We start from the raw sequence: 26208 nt of genomic DNA, 5'->3' as shown, positions 1-26208 counted from the left end.
CGGTTCTCCCAAAGAGGAATCGAAAGAGCTATGCTTGGAGTATCATGCTTCACTCAAATGAGAGTAAGAATCCGGAGTTCCGACCTCCATCGACAGTAAAGAATCAGGGCTGCTGTCTCTTTTGCCAAGGCATCGAAAATCAGATGGGCTGGACACGTAATGAGATTTAGAGACGACCGCTGGATTAGAGCCATTACTGACTGGATTCCACGGGACGTCAAAAGACTGCGTGGCTGCCCACCTACGAGATGGTCAAACTTCTTCATCAAGACCCTGAACCATCAATTTGAGGCTGTTCTTATTCCTAGAATGAGCAGACGCCATTGGGCTTCACTAGCACGTGACAGGGATGGATGGAGACGTTACTGGTGCCCGCTTGAGCAAATTGATGAGTAACGGGATGTCAAGTGATCAAGTGATGTTAAAATATCTATCAAGTTTTTTGACTATTCTATAAGTTTTTTATTAAATTTTCATAAATTCCTTTCAAGCTCAGATTCACAACATCATTAACAGTTTTCGGTATACAGTGTTTCAACACCAATCCCACCAATGTCCAAAGCATACATCCCAGTCCTTTGAGCTATCTCCCCAGATCAAGATTTTAATTTGATTTCCCCCATCTCCCCACCCCTGGCATATTGAGTACTGCAGACCACCTCTCAGGGGCTGTTAACCATTGCTATTTTTTGTACTATGCTGTAAGGGTTTTTTGTTTGGTATTTTTTTCCCCCTCCCTCTCCACACCTGGTTAATCCCAACTCAGGGCTCAGGGGTTGCTTACATTGGTGCTCGGGGACTATGTGGTACCAGGAAAAGCAGGCTCCTACATGCAAATCGCGTATCCTAATCCTTTGAACTATCTCCCAAGACCAAGATTTTAATTTGATTTAATGGACTATTTCCCAGAAAGATTCTTCTCTGACTTATTTTTGGGGCTAGATCTATATTATTCTTTTCTTCAGAGACAGCTTTCAGAATGAGTGCTTTTACATGTAAACATTTGTGTCCATGTGTATAGTTTATTATTAAGGGTGGTTCTTTGAGCTCTGTACTTTTCAAGCAGATTAAAGAAACTTTAACTTTGATTCCCTAGGGTAGAACAAGAGGTAATGTCAAGAATCATCTCTGGGCTCTTTCCACTCCAACAACAGGCCATAACTAACGTCAGTGTTTCAGTCAGTGAGGCAAGTGAACCATTGAATTCTGGCATTGGTAAGTAAATTAGAATAGAAACCTTTTTTAAATTGAAGCATAAAACATAACACTTTCTTGTCATTGTATATTTATAATTCTAGAGATCAAGTAGTCTTCAAAGACAGCTGACTCCTTCTAATATCACCTCCCAGTTCTCTGTGGTAGAGATTACTTCCCTTCACTCTTCCCTTTTACTCTTCTCTATCATTCAGATTATTCTACTACCTCCATCCTTCCCATTGTAAAACTGATATTTTTCATAGTAGTTTGTATTGATCTTTGTTATGGTAGCTATCAGAGTATGCTTTTCTTTGTTTACACATTTATCTTACTGCAAATTATTCAGGATTAAGAAGGTTGAGCACAGAGCCAAGAGGAAGCCCTGAGCACTGCTGGATGTGGCCCAAAACTCAAAATATAAATAAATAAATAAGTAAATTTATTTATTTCTTTTGTGCATAGCCCAGGACTGTCACTGAGATATTTAATAAGAATTGAACTAGTCATTGAGTAGTTCAAAGAGCCTCTCTTTATAGAACCCATGTCATTCTCCTCTTCCTCTAGTCACCTCTTCTTCTCTTCCTTCTCTACTTTCTCCTCCTGCTCTTCATTCTCCTCTTTTTCTACATCTATCCCTTTCCTCTCTTTTTTCTTATCCTTTCCAGTCAGCAGCTGTATTTTGATTATTCTGTGCATTAGCCACACAATTTTTTTTTTTTATTGAATCACCGTGAGCTACACTTAAAAAAGCTTTTATATTTGCATTATAGTCATACAGTGATCAAACACATATCCCTTCACCAGTGTACATTTTCCACCACCAATTCCCCAGTATGCCTCCCACCCCTCCATCCCACCACAACCCCTACCTCTATGCAGACAATTTTCCTCTTATTCTCTCTCTCTACTTATGGGCATTATGGTTTGCAATATAGATAGTGAGAGGCCATTATGTTTGGTCCTTTATCTACTTTTAGCACACATCTCCCATCCCAAGCAATCCCTCCATCCATCATTGACTTAGTGATCCCTTCTCTCTCCCAGCTGCCTTCTGCCCCGGCTCCTAATTAGGCAGCCTTCTAACCTAGCCACACAATTTTGAATTAGGAAAACATTTTCATCATTCTCCAAAGTTCACTCATGTTACTTTGCAGTCAGTTCTTAATTCCCTCCCCTGTTTGTGGGGCCCATCACTGCTAGCCAGGTTTCTACCTCTTTAATTTTGCCTTTTCTAGAATTATATATGTACATGTATATGTATATGCAGTTATATAATCTCATTTCTGCCATGTAGCATAATTATTTGGTAATAATGTTATTGTGCGTAGTAATAATACACCATAGATACTATATTTGTTAATCCACTTACAGTCGATGGCTATTATAAATAAAACTTTGCAATGAATATTTGCAAGCAGGTCTTTATCTTTTTTTATTGAATTACCATGAGATAAAGCATAACAAAACTGTTCATGAATGCATTTCAGACATAGTGTTCCAACACCCGTCCTCCGCCAGTGTAATTCCCAGCACCAGTGTTTCCAGTTTCCCTCCCACCTCTTCAAACCACCCCCCATCCCATCTTCCTCTATGGCAGACACCTCTTTCTCTCTCTTTCTTTTTCTCTCTCTCATTTTAGTCATTATGGTTTGCCACACTCACTCTGCTTTCAACACTCAGTTCTTGTCCAGAGTGATCATTTCCAACTAGTATTGTCATAATGGATCTCCTCTATCTTAACTACCCTCCATCTCCCACACTGTCTCCCACACCATTGACCAACCATTGACTGGTATTCCTGGCCCATTTTCCTTGGCTTTGGATTTTTTTATATTCCACAAATAAATGCAGTCAATCTATATGTGTCTCTCTCCTTCTGACTCATTTCACTCAGTATTATACTCTCCAAGTCTGTCCATATATAGGCAGTTTTCACAACTGCATTTTTCCTAACAGCTGTGTAGTGTTCAGTTGTGTAGATGTGCCATAGTTTCTTTATCCATATATCTGCTCTTGGGCACTCAGGTTATTTCCAGTTTCTGGCTATTGTGAATAGTGCTGCAATGAACACAGAAAGGCGGGACCAGTTGGCATTTTCACCATCAATGAATGAGGGTCCCTTTCTCCCTGCAGCCGTACCAGCACTGGTTATTCTTATTCATTTGGGTGTGTGCCAGTCTCTGTGGCATGAGATGATGTCTCATTGTTGTTTTGATTTGCATCTCCCTGATGATAAGTGATGTAGAGCATTTTTTTCATGTGCCTTTTGGCCATTTGAATTTCTTTGAGGAAGCTTGTGTTTATTTCTTCTTTCCATTTTTTAAATGAGGTTGGGTGTTTTTTCTTGTAAAGTTCTACCAATGCCTTGTATATCTTTGATATTAACCCCTTATCAGATGGGTATTGGGTGAATAGTTTTTCCAGTTCCATGAGCTGTCTTTGTATCTTGGTCACTATTTCAAGGTGCAGAAGCTTCTTAGCTTAATGGAGTGCCATTTGTTAATCTTTGCTTCCACTTGTGCAAGCAGATCTTTAGATACAGCTTTTTTTTTTAAATAAGAAACTCTCAGGGCTGGACAGGTAGTACAGTGGGCAGAGCATTTGCCTTGCATGTGGCTGACCTAGGTTTGATCCCTGAGCACCTCCAGGAGCGACTCTTCTTCTTTTTTTTTTGTTAACTATTTAAAAAATTATTATTTTAAATTAAATCACCATGAGATACATGGTTACAAAGTTGTTCATGATGGATTTCAGTCATACAATGTTCCAACACCCATCCTTTAGCCAATGTACAATTTCCCTCCGTGCCCCCCACCAGCCTGTCTATGGCTGGCACTTTTCTTCTTTCTCTGTCACACACCCTCTCTCTTATTTTGGGCATTATGGTTTCCAGTTCAGGTACTGATATACTTTCATGTATATTCCTTTACCTCCTTTCAGCACTCAGTACTTGGCAGCATGATCATTTCCAACTATCTTTGTCATAGTGGTCCCTTCTCTATCCTTGCTTCCCTTCTGCCCCTCATCCCCACTTCCATCCACTTGTGGCAAGCTTCCAATGGACCAGTTCTCCTGGCCCTTGTTTCTACTGTCCGTGGATATTAGTCACATACTGTGTTTCTTTATATTCCTCAAATGACTGTGATTATTCTATGTCTGTTCCTCTCCTTCTGACTCATTTCACTCAGCATGGTGCTCTCCATGTCCAGGAGTGATTCTTGAGTGCAGAGCCATGAGTAACTAACCTTGAGCATTGCTAGGTATGGAACAAAACCAAAAAAAACAGTAACAAAAATTGCTTAGTGTTTCAAAGTGGCTGTGTATTTTACATACCAACAAGTGAATATGAGAGTTGTGTTGCTCCATATCCTTGCCAGTGTGTAATGTCACTGTGTTTAACTATAGTAATCTTATAAGCATGTAAAGAGAACTCACTTTTAAGGGAATGCCCTGCCACAGAGGCAGGGTGGGATGGGGGGGGTGGGGGTGGGAGGGATATTATCCATGGTGGTGGAAAGTGAGCACTGATGGAGGGATGGGTATTTGATCATTGTATAATCGAAACCCAAGCACAAAAAATTGTAAATCTACAACTGTACTTCATGGTGTTTCACTAATAAAAAGAAAAAAAAAAGATAACATATTAAAGACACTATATCTTTAAAAAAAAAAAGAGAACTCTCTTTTTCATTTGAATTTTCCTAATTGCTAATGATATAGTGTAATTTTTCTTGTGCTTATATGTTGTCTATCTATATACTTTGGTGATGTATCTTTTAAAACCTTTTATCCATTTTAAAATTGGAGTTTTAGTCATTCTGCCATTGAATTGTAAACATTCTTTATTCTGCCTTTTTTTTTTTTTTTTTTTTTGCTTTTTGGATCACACCCGGCAATGCACAGGGATTACTCCTGGCTCTTCACTCAGGAATTACTCCTGGCAGTGCTCGGGGGACCATATAGGATGCTGGGAATCGAACCCTAGTTGGCCGCGTGGAAGGCAGACACCCTACCTGCTGTGCTATCACTCCAGCCCCCAACATTATTTATTCTGAATACAAATTCTTTACTGGATATATGTGTGTGTATATACATATTTACATATATATATATATTTTTTTACCCCCCACATCCAGTTATGCTCAGGGCTTTCTCTTGGTGCTGTGCTCAGGGATTACTCCTAGCGGGCTTGGGACCGTATAAGGTGTTAAGGGTAGAACCAGGATTGACTGCATGCAAGGCAACTGCCCTATGCGCTGTACTACCTTTCTAGACCCTAAATACATGTTTTGTAACTATGTTCTTCTACTCTGTTACCTTGTTTTTTCCTTTAATTTTATGTTTTGAAGATTGAAAGATTAATTTTGGTGAAATTTAATTTGTTGATTATTAACAGCTTGACAATTTTGTGTGCTATTTAAGAAATTTTTCCCCTAACTCAAGATCGCTGAGAATTTTGTTTCCTAATAGAATATAAAGGTTTTAGGATGTCACTTAGATCAGTGGAACAGTTCATAATTCATTTTTAAACATGGTATGAAATAAGGATCAGATTTTTTGTTGGGGGGAGAGGAAAGTAGAGGGGTATATGGAAGGCTAATTGCTTAGGATTATTCCTTAAAAAGTATCTTTCCCCCTATTGACTTGCTTTGACACCTTTATTGAAAATTAGCTGGCTATACATGTGGATCTGTTTTTGGGCTTCCTATCCTGGAACATTGATCTAAAAGGTCTATATTTTTTTAAATTTTTTTTTTTCCTTTTTGGGTCACACCCGGTGATGCACAGGGGTTACTCCTGGCTCTGCACTCAGGAAACACTCCTGGCGGTGCTCAGAGGACCATATGGGATGCTGGGAATCAAAACTGGGTCAGCGGCATGCAAGACAAATGCCCTACCCACTGTGCTATCTGTCCAGCCCTAAAAGGTCTATCTTTTTAAATTTTTTTTTATTTTTTTTAACATTTTCTTTTTTTTTTAATTAGTGAAACACCATGAGGTACAGTTGTAGACTTACAGATTTTTGTGCTTGGGTTTCAGTTATACAATGATCTATCTTTATAACCACCATTTGGGTTGCTCTTTTTATAAATAATTCTAGAAATTGGATACTGTAAATTCTTCAGCTTCTAAAAAGTTCCATTTCAATTCCTTCTGTCCCTGCCCCATTATCTCAAGTCCTTAATTATAATAATCTTCTATTCCTTCTTAGGTTATGTTCTAATTTTTTAAATTCTAGATCCTAGACATATTTACTGCTTTTACTTTTAGTTGTTATTTTGTTTGTTTGTTTTGTTTTCGGGCCACACTTGGTGGTGCTCAGGGCTTATTCATGGCTCTGTGCTCAAGGATCACTCCTAGCAGTGCTTAGGACCATATGTGGTGCTGAGGGTTAAGCTGGGTGAGCGCTATTCAAGGCAAGCAGCTTACCTGCTGTACTGTCACTCTGCCTCCATGGTACAAGTTTTTTTTAATCACTCAATTCTATAGTGATAGGAAGAGGCTAGATAAATAAAATTTTTGTTTGAATGCTCTCCTCCCCTTTTGGTTTAGAGAGGATATTTGTTATGTAAATTATCATCTTACTATCTTTCATAAGTAGTATGCTATCATTTTCATTGTTAATCTTCTGCTTACTCCTTTATACATGTATGTCTAGCTTCGTCTCTGAAATTTTCAGAATTAAGATGTAGATTGCAAACATGTTTCTTGAACAATTCTGTTTTTTTTTTTTTTTGTCTTTAGTAGAAGGAACAAGTGGTGGTGCCCTCCAGCTTTTTGTTGATGCAGGGGTTCCTGTGAATTCAGACATGATTAGCCACTTGGTGAATGAAGCTCTTTCTGAGACCATTGCTGTCATGATGGGGGACAGAGAAGCCAAAAAACAGGCTCCGAGTGCAGCAAATGTGCCTGGGGATGTTTCTGCAAGTCAGACATACTTTCCGGTAGGCATGATTGTCCTTTCATGACTTTGGATAATGGGGGATTTCTGATATATATGGTGAAGTACAGTAAAATAGACACATTTAAGTTGTGTATTATAAGACAATAGTTTATAGTGGAGTATGAATTCTTGTTCTTAAATCCTACAAGGGCGATTAGAGGCCGCCCCAAAAGCCTCTGTCCCTCTCGGAGAGACTGGCAAGCTTCCGAGAGTATTCCACCCGCACGGCAGAGCCTCACAAACTATCCATTGTGTATTCAAAAGTAACACTTTAGCATTTTAATTTAGAAACTTTTATATCTATAGAAAAGTTAAAAGTTTGATATAATAAATATCTTTATATCTATATTTACTAATTGATAAAATTTTGGTACATTTTCTTTATGTTGTATTTAAAAATCACTTGAAAGTTCTCGATATCACTTTACCATGAAAAGCATCTGCCTTCTAAGAGCAAGAAAATTTGTTATATAATCAAAATACCATTATTATATCCCAAAGCTAATTTTGTCATAGCTATGCCAATATTATATAATACAGAATTCATTTAAAATTTTTCCAGTTTTCAAAAAATAATCTTTAGTTTTAAATTTTGGGGGGAGGGGAGGACCACACCCATTGGTGCTAGTAATGGAGTCTGGGGTTCCCACTTAGATTAAAGCATATCCTCTGGTTCTTTGATCCTCTCTTGATGATGTCTGTTGTAGTATTTGTGAATACTATGTTCTTTTTCTGTTGGCTTATAAAATCTAGGGGTAAATTTTTAGTGTATTTCTCTTAAAAATCAAGGCTATGGGACCAGAGGGAGCATAATGGTCTGAGAATGTCCTAGATAAGTGCTGTACCAGCTGAACATATACCTTTGCTCGTGAAATTCCACTTTCGTGGTCATCAGAGTGACACAACCCTCAAAGTTTGATAATGCCCTTGTTGAACAAATCTTGGGTAAACAGAATTTCTTATATGTTTTGGTGGTAGTATAAAATGCAAGATTGTGAAAGGAAATTTGACTACATGTTCAAATAAAAAATGCAGTTAATGGAACTGGGAAGATAGCACAAAGGCCTTGCATATTTGAGGCCCTGAGTTCTTTTGCCCTTTTTGTGGGGTGGCAGATTGGACCCCAACCGAGCTCTGGGGAACCATGGGTGATTGCTCAAGGTTCACTCCTCGTGGTGCTTAGAAAACCATATATGATCCTGGGAATCTAACTGGCATTCGTGTGCAAGGCAAGTACCTAGCCCCAGTACTCTCTCTCCAGCCTAAAGCCCTGAGTTCAAACCTTAGCATTGCATGCCCCATTTGAGGACCACAGTGTAGCCCTAGTGGCCCCCAGCTCTGCTAATAACATTGCATCACCAGGCCTGAGGATCGAACTGTCCGACCTTGTGGGCCAGGTTTTTGCCAGGAGTGACTCCAGCCCTCTGATAATTGATTGTGAGGAACTTTCCCCAGCAAAATGCAGTGAGCTCTTTAACTGAGCAGTCAGACCATGAGAAATTTATTACACAGATCATAATATGTATATGAAGTCCTTAAATCAAGGTTATATTTGATAAGAAAAGGTAGTAGGACAAGGATAGGAAAGAAGACTAATTGTCACTATCATCCTTCTATACATTTTGAGTTTCGAATGATTTGAACACAAAGTGTGTACTTCTTTCTTCTTCAGTACTTTACATCTCTGTATTATCTTACTCCTCCTCCCGTGCTTTGTTTTTTCTTAAACTCCCATCACTTTCACAAGCTCTGTTTTTGTGTGCTAAGTAGCTGATTTTCCATACCATGCCAGGTAAGTTAAAGTGATGCTTTTCCTGTTACCTGGCCTACTTAATCTACCTCTTTGCTCTTCACCTCTGTTTCCTCGTCCTCTCTAATAATAGAAGGGGGCCTAGAGTTCTTGGGATCTGCGTCACTGGCAGAGCTGTTTCTGTTTGTCTGAGCTTCCTCTTGGCTAATCTTGGGACTAATAGCTGGATGTTTGAGAGCCAGGGGTTAGGGCTCTCTCTATCCCTATCTATTTAAATTCTACATACTTTCCCAATGAGAGTATTTTACTGTTTAGAATCCCCCTTTTTTGGTGATTATAAGCAGCATTTCTTTTCTTTTGCTTGTTTTAGGAAAGAGTGTGCACCCCAGTGGCTACCCCACAGCCAACTCCTCCTTGCTCACCATCATCACTGTCTAAGGAACAAGTGTTGATAAAAACTCCGTATTCTTCTCCTCGTGACTCAGATAATGAAATAGTTCTTCCTGTGAAAGAAATACTTGCTGAAAAAGGTAGAAAACTCTTGTTTTTTGGTGTTTGGGCCTCACGCAGTGGTGCTCAGAGCTAGATTATGTACTGTGTTCAGGGATCACTCTTGGCAGGGTTTGAGGACCAGATGAGGTACTGGGGATCAAACTTGAGTCTGCCATTTGCACCCTGTACTTTCATTCCAGCCCCTAGAAAATAGTTACCTAAAACTCAGTTTTACCTTTAGCAATTATTGAACAAGATTCCCTTCATTACAGATTAATATACACTTCCCTGTTGCTTACTCTAAATTTCAATCAAGTTATGTGACTTTGTGTATGAAAGTATTAAAATTGGCCTTTTCAAAATTATTTATTTCTTTTACTTTCCTAAATGAATACAGGAATTTTCCCATTAATGGCTACCCCAAGGATTGTTACTTTTGTTTATATGACTAAATATTAAGAGATCATTGAAATGGAGTCTCTTACAAGCTCTCTTTATATGACAAAAGACTGATTCTTTTTTGTTGTTTACCTTTTTTCTTTATCTAAAAAATCCTTTAGGAAACGATATGCCTGTGGTCACAGTTTTTAATACTCCAGCAATTACCCCCACTACTACACCTCCTCCTGCAGCAGCTCTTACCCCTACGTTGTCAGAAATTTCTGTTGATAAATTAAAGAGGTTAAGCCCAGAGCTTCCAAAGCCATGGAGTGATGGAGACCTACCACTGGAGGAAGAGATCCCTAACTCTTTCCAGGAAGAACTTTCTCCGAGAGCTATGTAAGCAGTGATATATTCATTCTCTTTAGTGTCTAAAAATTTCATTTTAGCTTGACTTATGTGCTCTGTTGAAAGCATCTAAAATGTCAAAAGAAGCTCCAAATCACAAGCAAATTTCTGTTTTAATAAATCTTCAACATATTAATCAAATTCATTTGTACTTTTTTATTTATTTAAAAATTTTTATTTATTATTTGAGTTTTGAGCTACACCCACCTGGGCTGAGTCTTGGCTCTGTGCTCAGGGAGCACTCCTGGCAGGGCCGGGGGACTTGAGCCAGGGTCTACCTCATACAGGTAAGTACCTTGTCCATAGTACTATCTCTCCAACACCAAATGATTTTATTTAAATATTTTTTCCTGGAAAGATTAAAGCATCTCTCAGATTTTCTTGTGGAGGTACACTCGGTGGTGCTTGGGAGACATTCAATGTTGGGAATGGAACCCAGAGCCTTTTTCAGCTATCTGCCTGGCCCTATCATATTATTAAGAAAATAAAAAACAATTTTTCCACAACATGAATCTTGGTTTACTGTTGTAAGTTCACTCTCATATTACCACATATCCCCGCGTAGATTTAATTTTATGGATGATTAGAAATTTCAAGGTGGTCTTGGATTAAAGCATGAAAAACATTTATTATTAACAAACCTGCTTAATTAAAGTAATATAGACAGATTAGCAAAATATTTTACTAAAGTGTAGTACCTTTAAATCTGTTTTAATATTAGAATTTAATACACACCCAATTATCTATAACTATTTTTCCTTTTAGTATTATGTCTGTGGCCAAGGATGAAGAGCCCGAGAGCATGGATCTGCCTGTTCAGCCTCTGCTCCCGAAAACAGTTCCCTTTACACCTGCTGTCCCCAAGTCCCCTTCCCCCATACAGACGCCAAGTTCTGATTCAGCTTCAGTAGAGAGCACTGTAAGCGCTACTGCCACGGAAACAGAAACTCTAGATAAACCCATCTCGGAGGGAGAGGTTTTATTTAACTGTGGTCAAACAGTGGCTCCCAAAAGTGAGTTAACTTTATGTCAATTGATTGCACTGTTTAAATGGTAATTCCTAAGTAATACTTAAGGTAGTTTTCAAATGATAGCATTTATGTTTCAAGTACTTTTATTTGATTATTTTTGGAGAAGGGATGATGTCTCCCAAGTGGTGCTCGGGATACCCAGGGGCTCTTCTTAGTGATTCTTGACCAACTATCCAGTGGTTCAAGACAGGGGCTGAGGATGTAGTCCTGCTGGGTCCTGTGTTGCCGGGGATAACCAGGCCATCCCGCTAGTGTCAGGGGCCTTCAGTGCTATACTGGGGGCAAGGGGAGGGAACTGTGTGCTGGGGATTGAATTAGGGCCAATCTTCAGCCAGGCATGCATCTTAACCCCCATACACTCTTTTCAGCCTCAGGTTTTTTTGTTTCTGTTTTTTTTTTTTTTCTATTAGGGGTTGAAGTCAGGGCTTCATATGTACAAAGCATGTGCTCACCTCTAAGCTACACTTCTGGTTTTAATATTTTTACAAGTGCATAATATAGTAGAAAGAATATATATTCTATTTAAGTTAGCTTTTCTGGACTGTAATCTCAGTCTAGAAAAGCTAAAAAGTTAAATCTCCGTTATAAATTCCACCCTCAAGACATAAGAATCTTAATAGTGTAGGGAATACTCTTAGTTTTGTTTTTATTTTTATGCATATGTGTGTAATATACTTTGCATTAAAAATAGAATCTTCTGTACATATTATTTTGGGGGGAGGGAGTCAAACTTGACCCACTTCTGTCAGGACTTGTGGATCATATGAGGTACTGGGAATTGAACCAGGATTAATCACATGCATGGCAAGTGTCTTACCCATAGTACTATCACTTTGTTCCCTTATGCATTATTTTGTAACCTCTTTTTGTTGAATAATATATGTGTACATTGTTCTATTTGAATACATATAGATCTATTTTATTGTTTCAGTGACTGTAGTCTATTAGAACACTGTTCACTGATAGTATTTTGATTCTTTTCAGTGTTTTGTGCTCTTCACACTGGTCTAGTGGCTATCCTGTGTGTGTGTGTGTGTGTGTGTGTGTGTGTGTGTGTGTGTATATTTAGAATTTCCTTAGAATACATACCTAAAAGCAGAATTACTTAGTCAGGAAGTGTGCCTTTAAACATCTAACCATTACCAGCATTTTCAGAAAAGTTCAAAAAAGGAAAAGTTCATCAGTTTTACATTTTATTTATTTACTTTTGGTTTGGGGACCAGTCCAGGCTGTGCTCAGGGCTTACTCCTCACTCTGTGTCCAAGGATCACTTCAGGTGGGGCTCAGGGGACCATACATGGTGCTCGGGATGAACCTGGGTTGACTACATACAAGGCAAGTCCTTTACCTGCTGTACTGTCTACTGTCTCCTTGGCCCCTCAGTCTTTTTTTCTTTTTTATCAAAATCAGTTTTAGTTAGATTAGAGTTATATAGGATTATTTCTAAGTTTCATAGTTATTTATAATTTCTTTGAATTTTTGACAAGCTGAAGTGAGAAAAATTCTCATCTCATAAAATTTTTGTTAAGTAGTGTCACTAATAAGTGTGTGAGTTACTTTTGAATTTTATTTTATTCTATGATTTTAAATTAATGTTTTATTGTTTTATAGTAAGACTATTAAATTTATATTTCTTTTTTTCTAAACTTTCATAAACTTTCATATTTTAATTTCTAGTTTTAGGAGATGGAGAGCTGTGTCTGACAAACTTAAATGATAGCCTATCCAGTACTCTGCATGATGCCTTTGAAATGGTAAGAGAGTATTGATTTCATATTTATCTGAAAAATACCCTGAATAGGATATTTTTGCCATTGAATAGGAATTTTCTCATATATTTAAGTTCCAAACTGTAGTAAAATATCCATGAGGGGGCATAGAGATAGTACAGTGGGTAGGGTGCTTGTTTTGCACGCAGTTAGCTGATCTGGGTTCAATTCTTGGTAGCACGTTTGGTACCTTGAGCACCACCAGGAGTGATTACTGATCACAAAGCCAGGTATAAGCCCTTAGCACAGCCAGTTGTAGCCCAAGAACCAAGCACTGAGCTAGGAGTAGCCCCCCAAATAACAAAAATGAAAGTAGGTATTCCAGAAAGCACATGCTTTGCATGTGGGAGCTTGGGCTCGATCCCTGGCACCATTTGATTCCTGAACATCAAGCTGAGAAGAGGCCGCACACCACCAGATATGGTCCCAAAGCTAAAACAGGATAAAAAATGAAATGAACCCATGGATACTGACCCTACTTATTCTCTTGTTCTACTGAAGAATAAATTGGCATTTAAATATATTATACATTTTTATACACACACACACATTCACACACATACACACACAAATATCATGCAGAAATAATATGAGAAAATTTCTTTGGAAAAACTATTTAAGCACTTGAAATATTTTCAGTTTTATTTTGTTTTGTTTTGGGGCCACAACCTAGGGGTTCCCAGGACTTGTGACTGTGCTGCACTCAGGGATCATTCCTGGCTGGGCTTGAGGGACTTTATGGGGTACCAGGGATTGAATGCAAGTTCAGCTGTGTGCAAGGCAAGTGCCTATTTGAAGTACTCTTTCTCCAGACCTTCACATACTTTTTTTCCTCCCAGTTTAAAAAAACTTTTACTTTGATTATTAAATTATTTTTTATTGAATCACCATGAATCACAAAATTACAAAGATACTTTTTATTATTATTATTATTTTTAGTGAAACACCATGAGGTACAGTTGTAGATTTACAATTTTTTGTGCTTGGGTTTCGATTATACAATGATCAGATACCCATCCCTCCACCAGTGCCCATTTTCCACCACCGTGGATAATATCCCTCCTACCCCCATCCCTCCCATCTCACCCTGCCTCTGTGGCAGGGCAATCCCTTGTGTTCTCTCACTCCTTTTGGGTGTTGTGGTCTGCAAAAGAGGCTTTGAGTGGCAAACATGTTCAGTCCATAGTCTACTTTCAACATGCATCTCCCCTCCTGGGAGGATCCTCCAACACCCTTTATTTGGTGCTCCCTTCTCTATCTGAGCTGCCCTTTCCCCTAGAATGCCCGGCTGGCCTCTAAGCTATGGAGTAATCCTACTGGTGTTGATCTCAGCTATTCTTGGGTATTAATTTCATATTTTGTTTCTTTATATTCCCCAGATGAATGCAATCTTTCTATGTCTATCCCTCTCTTTCTGACTCATTTCGCTTAGCATGATACTTTCCATGTTGTACCACTTGTATATAAATTTCATGACTTCATCTTTTCTAACAGCTACATAGTACTCCATTGTGTAGATGTACCAAAGTTTCTTTAACCAGTCATCTGTTCTTGGGCATTCAGGTTTCTTCTAGTTTCTGGCTATTGTAAAGAGTGCTGCAATGAACAAACAAGTGCAGATGTCACTTCGACTATACATTTTTGCCTCTCTGGGATATATTCCCAGGAGTGGTATTGCTGGGTCAAATGGGAGCTCAATTTATAATTTTTTGAGAATCGTCCATACTGTTTTCCAGAAAGGCCGAACCAGTCGACATTCCCACCAACAGTGAAAGAGTGTCCCTTTCTCGCCACATACGCGCCAGCATTGGTTGCTTTTGTTCTTTTGGATGTGGGCCAGTCTCTGAGGTGTGAGATGGTATCTCATTGTGGTTTTGATCTGCATCTCCCTGATAATTAATGATGTAGAGCATTTTCTCATGTGCTTTTTTGCCATTTGGATTTTTTCTTTGAGAAAGTTTCTGTTCATTTCATTGCCCCATTTTTTGATGGTGTTGGGTGTTTTCTTCTTGTGGAGTTCAACCAGTATTTTGTATATCCTGGATATCAACCCCTTGTCAGATGTGTGTTCGGCGAATTTTCTTTCCCATTCTGTAGACTGTCTTTGTATTTTGGTTACTGTTTCTTTGGAGGTGCAGAAGCTTCTTAGTTTAAGAAAGTCCCATTTATCTATCTCTGTTTTTACTTGCTCAGCCAGTGGCATGGCATCTTTGAAGATACCATTAGCTTCAGTGTCATGGAGGGTTTTGCCAACTTTGTCTTCAGTGTACCTTATGGTTTCTGGTCTGATGTTGAGGTCTTTAATCCATTTTGATCTTACTTTTGTACATGGTGTTAGGCAGAGTTCTGAGCCCACTTTTTTGCATGTAGCCGTCCAGTGATGCCAGCACAATTTGTTAAAGAAGCTTCCCTTACTCCACTTCACATTACTTGCACCTTTATCAAAGATTAGATGATCATATGATTGAGGGGAGATGTCAGTGTATTCAACCCTATTCCACTGGTCTGCAATTCTGCCTTTGTTCCAGTACCATGCTGTTTTGATTATTACTGCTTTGTAGTACAGTTTGAAGTTAGGGAGGTTGATTCCTCCCATTTTCTTTTTCCCAAGAATTGCTTTAGCTATTCGTGGGGGCTTATTGTTCCATATAAATTTCAGCAGTGTTTGCTCCATTTCTTTGAAGAATGTCATGGGTATCCTTATAGGGATTGCATTGAATTTATACAATGCTTTCGGTAGTGTTGCCATTTTGACAATGTTAAGTCTCCTGACCCATGAACAGGGGATATCTTTCCATTTCCTCATGTCCTCTTTTATTTCCTGAAGTATCGTTTTGTAGTTTTCTTTGTACAGGTCCTTTACTTCCTTAGTTAAGCTGATTCCTAGGTACTTGATTTTCTGGGGAACAATTGTGAACGGGATTGTTTTTTTCAGGTAGCTTTCTTCTCTCTGTTTGCGTATAGGAAAGCCATGGACTTTTGTGTATTGATTTTATAGCCTGAAACTTTACTATACAAGTCTATTGTTTCTAGGAGTTTTTTTGTGGAGGTTATTGGGTTCTCTAAGTATAGTATCTTATCATCTGCGAATAGTGAGAGCTTGATTTCTTCCTCTCCTACCTGAATGCCCTTAATATCTTTTTCTTGCCTAATCGCTATTGCAAGTACTTTCAGTACTATATTGAACAGCAGTGGAGATAGTGGACATCCTTGTCTCGTCCCTGATCTTAGAGGGAAGGCTCTCAGTTTTTCCCCATTGAGGATGATGCTTGCTGTAGGCTACAAAGATACTTTTAATTGAGTTTCAGGCATACGATGTTCCAATGTCCAATACCAGTGTCCACTACCATTCACCAGTATCCCCAATTTCCCTCCTGTCTCCCAACCTGCCTCTGTGGCCCCTTGTCTCTTTTTATAACACTTAATCAGAGAAAGGTAGTTATACTCAATTTTCATCTCCAGAGCCTTCACTAAGCATTGCCATTATTCCTCATTTTGAAAGTTTTGTGATTTGGGCCAGTGAGATAGCTCAGGAGGCTGGAGGCTAGAGCCTCGAGTTTGATTTCCTGGTACTGCACTGTCCCTGACTCCATCAGGAGCACCCCCACACATGGAGCTGGGAGGAGCCCCTAGCAGTATTGGATGTGCCTCACAGCCAGTTGAAATAAAAACAGTATCAGTATATCTCATGGTTATTCAATTTAAAAAGATAGTAAAAAATTTTATATTTTTGACATTTATCTAAAAAGTTTACTCATCCTCTTTTGTACACCGTCTCTCCCATTTTATAATTCCATTTATCCTTCGTATTTCTCCTGGAGGAATTTCCTGTTACTGTTTTCTTTCCTGTTACTATAGGGTATTTCTTATTTTCTAGACTTAGATAAATAGAAGCACTTTATATTTTATTGTCTAGATGTTTTAGCTCAGCATAATTTTGAGATTCATCTATATTATCTATATTATAGTGGAGGGCTTTATTATTTTTTAGGTATTTTTTTATTTAGAGCACTGTGATTTACAAAGTTATTTGTAGTCAAATTCCTCTACCAGTGTTTCCAGATTTCCTCCCATGTCCCCCCTACATTCCCTCCATCCAGCCTGTCAAGGTGCCTTCTTGACAGGCACCTTTCTAAGTTTGATTGTTAAAGTTTGGGTCTGTTGATTTTAGTGTTGTTGACTCTGTGATTTGGATATCTGACTCTGTCATTCCTTAATACCACCTTTGTACTTAATTTTTTGACATGCCCCCCAGCCCCTTGCTTCTCATCTGTCTCTTCTCCTCCTCCCCCTCACTCTTTCTTTCCTTTTCCTTCCTATACTCTCGAGCTGAGGTTAATCTGACCACTCCCCACTTTATAACATTGCATTCCCTCACCCAGTTATTCTAAAAGCCACATGTAACTGATTTCATCCTGTGTTTATCCTTCTCCTTCTAACTTCATTTAACACGATGTCTTCTAGTTCCATCCACGTTGCAGTGAATTACATGATTTCATCATTCCTTACAGCTGCTTAGTATTTCCATTGTGTATATATTACATCTTCATGATCCACTTAATCTCAGCATTCAGGTTGGACATTAGGTTGACTCTAAATCTGAGCAATTGTCCTGAGTGCTGTAGTGAATAATGGTGTCGTATATTCTTTTGGATGGATGTTTTTCTGTCCGGGGGATAGATACCCCAAAGTGGAATTGCTGGGTCATATGGAAATTCAGTTCTGAGTTTACTGAATACCTTCAATACTGTTTTCCATAGAGGTTGAACCAGGCAGCATTCCCAAGAACAGTTGAATAAGGGTTCCTTTTTACACATCCCTGCCAACAGAGATTGTTCTCAGTATTTTTAATATGTGCCTTTCTCACTGGTGTAAGATGATATCTCATTGTCATCTTGATTTGGATATAAGCTTTTTTTTTTTTTAATGTGCCTATTAGCCATCCGTTGCTCTTCCTCAGATAAGTGTCTGTTCATTTCCTCTCCCCATTTTTTGATGAAACTTTTAGATTTTTATTTTTTGGTTGATCTTTGTGAACACTTTATAGATCTTGGATATCAACCTTTTATCTTATAGTGGAGACCTTTTTAAATTTTTTTTCTACCTGTGACCCTTTTCTAACTGAAAATTTTTTATGTGATCCTGGGTATCTATATATGTGAAATAGCATGTACAAATGGAATATTTACTGATACCAAATCATAAGGAGTTTTATTTTAAAGCATATTTTAAAAGTTTTTTTGCATTCTTCACATTCAGTTATATGTCCCCATGTGGGTTTTTGCGCACTTTGAGAAACTAGGCTGCAGTATTTATATCATAGTTCATTCCTTTTTTATTACTAAAGTATAACCTTTTGAGTGGTTTGTTTTTTAAAACCACTGTTGATGGATATTTGGATTTCTTCTACTTTGGCTATTACAAATAGTTTTTGTTAATATTCATGCACAAATCTTTGTTTGAAAAATGTGCTGTATGTTCAAACATATATCTATAGGCAGCTTACCTTGTTTCTGCAGCTTAGAGACTGGAGCAGTACTACATTAAGTAGGGCCTTGCACACAGCTGACCTGGATTCGACCCTGGAACCCCATATGGTCCCCTGAACCTGCAGGGAATAATTCCTGAGTGCAAAGCCAGAAGCAACCCTTTAGCACCACCAGGTGTGGGCCCCAAACAAAACAAGAGCAAAAACTTGGAAAAAAAGAACAACCACATATTTCTGCAGCTTTTTATTGGGGTTGTGGTCCAGGTTGTTGCACTACTACAGATACTTTGCCCTCATTGTGACATTGTAGTAACTGCTTTAATAAGAAGCCAGAATTCAAAACATGATGACACTGTAGAGGACATTCATTAGCCAGACTCTAGGGAGATAGCTCGAAGGACTGGAACATATGCTGTGCACGTGGAAGCTGTGGATGCAATCCCTAGCACTAGGGGTTCAATCTGTGGCGTCTGCATCGATGGTTCTCTGTGCCGGGATTAGCCCCGGACCACCCCTGGTTGTGGGCCCCTCATTTTTATGAATCAAAGTAACAGTTATGTGGGACAGAGTGTGTCATTTTTCTATAATAGATCACCAATTTGAATGTAATCAAATTATTTTGTACTCTCTATAGTTGAGACAAAACATATTTCTAGTATAGTTAGAATTAAATGAACACAGAGTCCATAAAGTGCTAATATGACCACTATAAGGACTACTAAGTTTTATTAATCATAAATTGAGAAAAATGTTCTTGTTTGATAGAATTTTTTTGTTGCATAAAGTGCTAATAAGACTATTAAAAATTGAGAAAATGTTATTGACAAAAATTTTTTTTTTGTTGAACTGACTTTCTGTTTTTCATTTAGGAAGATGATCCTCCCAGTGAGGGACAGGTGATTAGGCCCCATAAGAGGATTCACGCAGATGCAGTTCTTTCTCTTCTTGCCAAACAAAACCAGGAACCGTTAGTCTCACAGCAATCCATCTATCATTCAGAAGTTTCTGAGGTAATTTTTAAGCCTTAATGATAATAAAATAAAGCCATATTTTTAGGCTGTGCTAAGTCTTGGGAAGTTACATGCTAAGATATTTAAGAAGAAGTTTAGAGCGATGAGTGACTGAAGGAAAGATGGGAGATCTGTCAGACCCGCGCAGTTCTGGGTGAGAATGTGTCGAAGGAGTTACTACAGAAATAAAGAGGTGAGAGTTTTAAAATTAAGAGTACAGATTTGAGGAGTTGGAGCTATAGTGCAACCGTTAAGGAACTTGTCTTGCACCTGACCCATGTTTTATCCCCCAACACTCCATGTGGTCCCCCGAGTCCTCCAGGAGTGATCCTTGAGTGTAAAGTGAGATGTAAGCCCTGAACACTGCTGGATGTGCCCCCCACACACCCCCCCTCAAAAAAAGAAGAGAGATTGATTAGGGAAGTAGAGGGCTCCTCCTCCTCCTCCTCCTCCTCCTCCTCCTCCTCCTCCTCCTCCTCCTCCTCTTCCTCCTCCTCTTCCTCCTCCTACTCCTCCTCCTCCTCCTGCTCCTTCTCCTCCTCCTCCTCCTCCTCTTCCTCTTCCTCCTCCTCTTCTTCTTTCTTCTTTCTTCTTCTTCCTCCTCTTCCCCTTCCTTCTTCCCCTTCCTTCTTCCTTCTTCTTCCTTCTTCTTTCTCCTTCCTCCTTCCTCCTCCTCCTCCTCCTCCTCCTCCTCCTCCTCCACTTCCCTCCCACTCCCCCCTTACACCTTTCCCCTTTTTCCTTCCCCCTTCCTCTGTCTTCTTCCTCCTTGTCCTTCCTCCTCCTTCTTTTTTTTTTCTTTACTTATTTTGTGTTGTTGATTGACCATGATTTACAAAGTTGTTGATAATAGTTTCAGGCATTCAGTGTTCCAGCTCCAAACCTACCACCAGCAACAGTATTCCTCTGCCTAACGACCCAAGGTTCTCTTCCTTTACCTATCTGGCAAAAAAAAGTTTTGAAAGAATAATACAGAGGTTTCCTTGGGACCCTACATGTGTGGTTATATACAGTTGGCAGAAAAAAAGTGTCAAGATTTTTTGGGGAAAAAAATCTTCATTTGATTTTTGTTTTAAACAGTTTAAGTAACATGTTTACAGTATTGCTAACGTTTATGGTTTTTCCACCCATACTGTTTGTTTCCTTGTTTTTCTCTATTCCACAGATGAGTAAGAGCATCTGGTATTTGTCCTTCTCCCTCTGATTTATTTTGTTTACCATGATATTCTCTAGTTTCATCCATGTGATAGCAGACTGCATGATTTCATCTTTTCTTATAGCACTGCACTGTCCTCTCGTTGTTCGTCAATTTGCTCGAGCGGGCCCAGTAACGTCTCCATTGTGAGACTTGTTGTTACTGTGTTTGGCATATCGAATATGTTTGCCATACGGGCTAGATACTCTCAGTAGCTTGCCGGGCTCTCCGAGAGGGGTGGAGGAATCGAACCTGGCTGAGCCAGGCCGGCCATGCACAAGGCAAACGCCCTACTGCTGTGCTATTGCTTCAGCCTGGAAGGCAAACACCCTACTGCTGTGCTATTGCTCCAGCCCGGGTAGGAACTTAGTAGAGGAATAAGTTAAGTAGGGCTCATTTTGTGGGATTTTATAGGATAACTTTGCTGCATTTGGATGTGTGTTTGTGTGTGTGTGTTTGTGTGTGTGTGTGTGTTTGTACAAAATATATTTTGATTCTGCTTTGGGGCAGGGATTGGGGTTCGGGGTGGAAACATCTGAAGTATATACATATATAGGCACACACACATACACATGTATACATATACATATACAGAGGATTGAACTTGGGTTGGTGGCATGCAAGGCAAGTGCTTTTTTGTTTGGGTCACACCAGGTGATGCTTAGGTGGTACTCCTGACTCTTTACTCATGAATCATTCCTGACTGCAGGATAACATTGTTTGTCCTTTCTGTCTTGCCACAGGGAGCTTAGGTTTATTGGGTCACACCCATTCACAGTGTGAGGCACTCCTATTTCTTTGTGTTTATCTGTAATCTCTTTCTTTGTGCTCTGCTTCCCCAACCAGTCAATCACCTTTATCTCCTAATCAGAATCTGTTAACTTGTAAATATTGCTCTTCTCTTCTCCTTATGTCCTTTGCATAGTTACTTCAGAGCAATGTCCTTTTTGTATAAACACAGGAAGACAGTTAATGCTATGCTTTTGTAACTTGGGAGTTAATTGACTCTGAATAATATTCACTCCTGGCCATCTGTTTTCTCAGCTTAAGTCTCAGTTTCCCTAACTTCCCAGCACCCCAGAAGCAGTGTCCCAACGAGGGACTGGATGGATTCAGGGAAAGCTGTGAGCTACCCTGGCATAGAAATGGGCCAGGCCAGAGCACCATGATACTTAACTATACATTAAGAGCATGGTCATGGGCAAATTCTGTTATGATCCCAAAAGCAACAAGTAGATTAAGGACCCTGCTAGGGTTAGGAAAGATTAATCTGGCCTGAGCACTGTAGTCTGAGATCTATAGAGAGATGTCCCCAGGAGAGCCACCCTACAAGCTCAATATATCTCTTACTGTGTCCATACAAAATAACTGATATTAAGAATTAAAAAGAAAAGAATTAAGTTAAGATGAATGTTTAAATGATTATAGGACTAAGGAAAGGAGAAAAACCCCTAGGTGATATTTTGCCTTTGAGCCAGATCTCCTCGCTGCAGGTGATTAGGAAAGGCTTTGATAGGTTGATTGTGCTACCTGACCTAGGTGTGGTTGCTACCACCAATGCTGGGAGGTTGGGAAAGATTAGAGAGAGACCAAGGCAGGTAGTGGGAGCTGGGAGAGACAAGCGAGTGAGACAGGAGGAGACCGGAATGAGGAAATTAGTGAGACTGGAACAGGCATGTGAGGTCAATGGAATAAAAGGCAACTGATCTCTAACCAGCCTGGCCCTCGTTTCCTCCTTCGTCACTGATGGCATTGGCCGGCTGGGGTGGGGAAGCTGCGCAAGACCACTAAATGTAGGTGTCAACAGAGAGCCATGTGATTCGTATTCGTTTAGTGATTACACACCTGGCAGTGGGGGAACATGTGGGATGCTGGATATTGAACCTGGGTTGGCCGCCTGCAAGACAAATACCCTATCTGCTGTACTGTTGCTCCGGCCCCACAGCAAGTGTTCTTATCTGACTACTATCTCCCTGGCCCAGCCAGAGTTGCTTTTGCAATGCACAAGGTATTTTTAATCTTAGAACCTGACAATTTGATTAACAGTGATATTTAGTGTAATTTTTTGTATATTTATCAATGTTTTAGTATTGCTTTGACAAGTAAATTGTGCCTTAAAGTCCCTTGCTTAGACATGGTTCCAGCTAGGTGAGAGTACTTGTTTTGGTTGATGACCCCATACTTACGAACTTTGGTTGGGGCAAGGATGTGGTTCAAATGATAGAGCATATGGAGGTGCAAAGCCCTGGGTTCAGTCTCCTGCACCTGCTGTCCTCCCACATACCTCAGGATGGAGCTGTAACGGTGGCCACATACTGCTAGGGGTGACCCCAGGCTCCCAAGCAAGCAAGGAGTACTCCCCAGCCCCCTCCAAAAATCACTCGACAAGTTATACATTCATTATTATAGATTATAGACAACCTAATTTGGAATTGATACGAATTAAAGCTTTGAGTCTAATGCAAAAGTGATAGATAATTATGAGATTTTTTTTTTTAACAAGCTTAGAGGGTAAATAGGGCCACAGTATACTAACGCGTTAAAAAGTTTAGCTGAGTGGTTTTCAGCCTTCTTACACCTGTGGAACCTGTGAAAACAGAAACATTAGAAATAAATATTTTATAAACCGTTAAGACAGAAATAGACATTATTATACATTTCAATATTTTATATATCAGTCTTTATAGTAATGTGGCTAACTGACCTGGCTTAATATGTATTAACTTTCATCACTTTTGGGGGCCAGGGATCCCAAGAGCTCAGTGCTCAGGAGCCTGTGGGGTCTCCTTCTGACAACTCTCAGCCAACCAGGCCAGCAGTTCAGTGCAGGATTCCAAACACACGGTGCCGCCTGGGCCCTGCAGTGTCAGGGATGTCCTGGGCCAATCCGGCAGTACTTGGGCCTCCAAGGCTGTACTCAACAGTGCTTGTGGGGGCACCCTGTGGTGCTGGGGATCAAACCAGGTCAGCTATCAGGCAACCCCTCAGTCCCTTTACCAGCTTTGCCAGCCGCTGGCCATACCATTTTTTGTGGACTGGCAGCACATTTCTACGACTGACTCTAGTCCACAGACCTAGTTGAAAACACTGGCTTTGCAGATATAAATAGTTTATAAAATCATTTATCATGGAGAAGGTGCTGTATATAATGGTAGAATCAGATTACTATATAGACACGAAATATTTCTAGTTTCTAGGGAAATTATTTCTGTAGTTATTCTTAAGTTTTGTTAAATAGTCTCATATTAGTTGTAAAACAATCTTTTTCTTTTAAGGGGCATTGAACAGTTGATATTCCTAAAGAAAATTCATATTTGGAAGATAGAAGTGCATCGAGGAGAATTGAGAACAGGGCAATTTTTAGAAATACTTAAATGCAGAGCCTAAGAAGTTAATTTTATTTTGTAGTGAAATGTTATCAAAGATGTTTCGCTTTGATTTCTTAATGTATTCTAGAAAAATGGTACACACATACCCCCACTTGGTTTAGATTAAACTGCTTGAAATTAAAAAGTGAGAGCTTTCAGATACTGAAATTTTTATTCAGTTCTTGATTAGTATACTCATTAACTAGAATATTTTCAAGACTAAAAATGTGCTAGTTGCTGAAAGTAGACTATAGACCAAACATGATTGCCACTCAATGACTCTCTTGCAAACCACAGGACCCAAGAGAGAGAGAGAGAGAGAGAGAGAGAGAGAGAGAGAGAGAGAGAGAGAGAGAGAGAGAGAGAACAAAATGGAATGCCCTGCCACAGAGGCAGGGTGGGATGGGGTGGATGGTGGTTGGGAGGGATGCTGGGACCCGTGGTGGTGGAGGATGGGCGCTGGTGGAGTATGGGCGCTGGTGGAGGGATGGGTACTTGATCAATGTATAACTGAAACCCAAGCACAAAAATTTGTAAGTCTATAACTGTACCTCATGGTGTTTCACTAATTTAAAAAAATGTGCTTGTAACAAGGATATATAAAAAGAAAAAATGTTGTTTTTAGTCTTTTTTTCATTTCACATGTTTGGTAAAAATTTATACTTTTGTGTGTGTATGTGTGTGTGTGTGTGAGGGTGTGTTTTTGGCCAACCTGCAGTGCCCAGGAATTACTCCTAGAGGTGCTTGGGGAACCATATTGACTGCCAGGAATCAAACCTGGGTCAGTTGCATACAAGACAGGTGCCTTGCCTGTGTTACTATCACTTTAGTCCCACATTTGTCCTTTTTGTATATTTTTTCTTTCATAAATGTAGTCTTCTAGTAATGAATTTATAAATGTGATTTTTTTCATTAAACAATGTTCATTTATTTAATTTTGGTCTTTGGGCCACACCTGACAATGTTCAGGGGTTACTTCTTGCTCAACACTCAGAAATTACTCTTGGCAGTGCTCAGTGGACCATATGCGATGCCAGAGATTAAACCAAGGTCGTATACATGCCAGGCAAGTGCCCTGCTCACTGAACTATCTTACCAGCCCCATTTACCTTTTTTTTTTAAAAAAAACTATTTTATTTTTGATAAAGTTACAAATTTATTACATTTAACACCAATCCCACCACCATTACACCTTCCTACCATCATTATTTCAAATTTTCCCAATACCACCCAAGCCTGCCCCAAAGGCAGATCCTAAATAATTTATTTTGTATTGCTTATTATGAATAATCCACTAAAATTATCATAAAAGTTTCCTTAGAGGAAAGTATATGAAGAGCGTTGTATATCTCACCCTGGAGACATTAAACCCTTGTGTTCTTGATCAGTGGTGTTGAGTATGGGATGTCACCACAGGAATTCTAAACTTTTAAATAGGGTGATACAGCTGGAGTTAAATTTTTTTTTCCCTTTTTGGGTCACACCTGGCTATGCACAGGGGTTACTCCTGGCTCTGCACTCAGGAATTTTCCCTGGCAGTGCTCAGGGGACAATATGGGATGCTGGGAATTGAACCCAGGTTGGCCATGTGCAAGGCAAACGCCCTTCCCTCTGTGCCATTACCCTAGCCCTGCACTTAAATTTTTAACTGGATGATGACTTTGGGGTCTTGGGGCATCTCTGCAGCTTGTTGCTCTTTTCTGAGATTGATTTGTGAGTCTCTGGATCATGGCCTTTAATGAACTTATATGGTGCTAGAGGCAGTTCATGAGTGTGATTGCAAGGCTCCAGAAGAAGAAGGAGATGGAGAGAGATTGCCCATTCCTGACCTTGTGAGAGCCTGGAGATATCAGTTAGAAGACAAAAAACCTGAGTTTTTCAGGAAGTTTATTCTCACACATGCAGCTCATCCCAAGTGTGTAAAGAGTAGATGTGAATATGACAGCAATAGGGTTCTGGTAGTTTTTGGCTGCCGGGCTCTGTTGGGATGGGTGGTGGGACTCACCTGGCCCCCTCTGGGGTGCCCTGGATGAGACTCAGCCTGGAACAGTGTCTGGAGGCATCTTTGTAGTTTGTTGCTCTCTTCCGAGATTTATTTGAAAATCTCTGGATCATGGCCGTTAATGAGCATATATGGTGCTAGAAGCAGTTTGTGTCTAGTCCCATTTTCATTGA

General features: G+C 39.6%; 1 protein-coding gene across 2 annotated transcripts in view; it reads left to right on the top strand.

Annotated features, from left to right (window-relative positions):
- KIAA0586 (KIAA0586 ortholog) overlaps nt 1-26208 on the top strand; it is a 146191-nt gene that overhangs the window by 63261 nt on the left and 56722 nt on the right. For both annotated transcript variants that reach the window (XM_056133223.1, XM_056133222.1), the window contains exons 21-27: nt 1097-1215; nt 6943-7142; nt 9262-9421; nt 9944-10163; nt 10938-11185; nt 12881-12957; nt 19330-19470. In XM_056133223.1, coding sequence (XP_055989198.1) covers nt 1097-1215; nt 6943-7142; nt 9262-9421; nt 9944-10163; nt 10938-11185; nt 12881-12957; nt 19330-19470 — 1165 coding nt within the window. The remainder of the gene's footprint in view (nt 1-1096; nt 1216-6942; nt 7143-9261; nt 9422-9943; nt 10164-10937; nt 11186-12880; nt 12958-19329; nt 19471-26208) is intronic.

This window comes from Sorex fumeus, unplaced genomic scaffold, assembly GCF_029834395.1.
Source record: "Sorex fumeus unplaced genomic scaffold, SorFum_2.1 ptg000098l, whole genome shotgun sequence".
Lineage (NCBI taxonomy): Eukaryota > Metazoa > Chordata > Mammalia > Eulipotyphla > Soricidae > Sorex > Sorex fumeus.
Note: the sequence above shows the minus strand (reverse complement) of the source record. Positions and strands in the feature narration are given on the sequence as shown.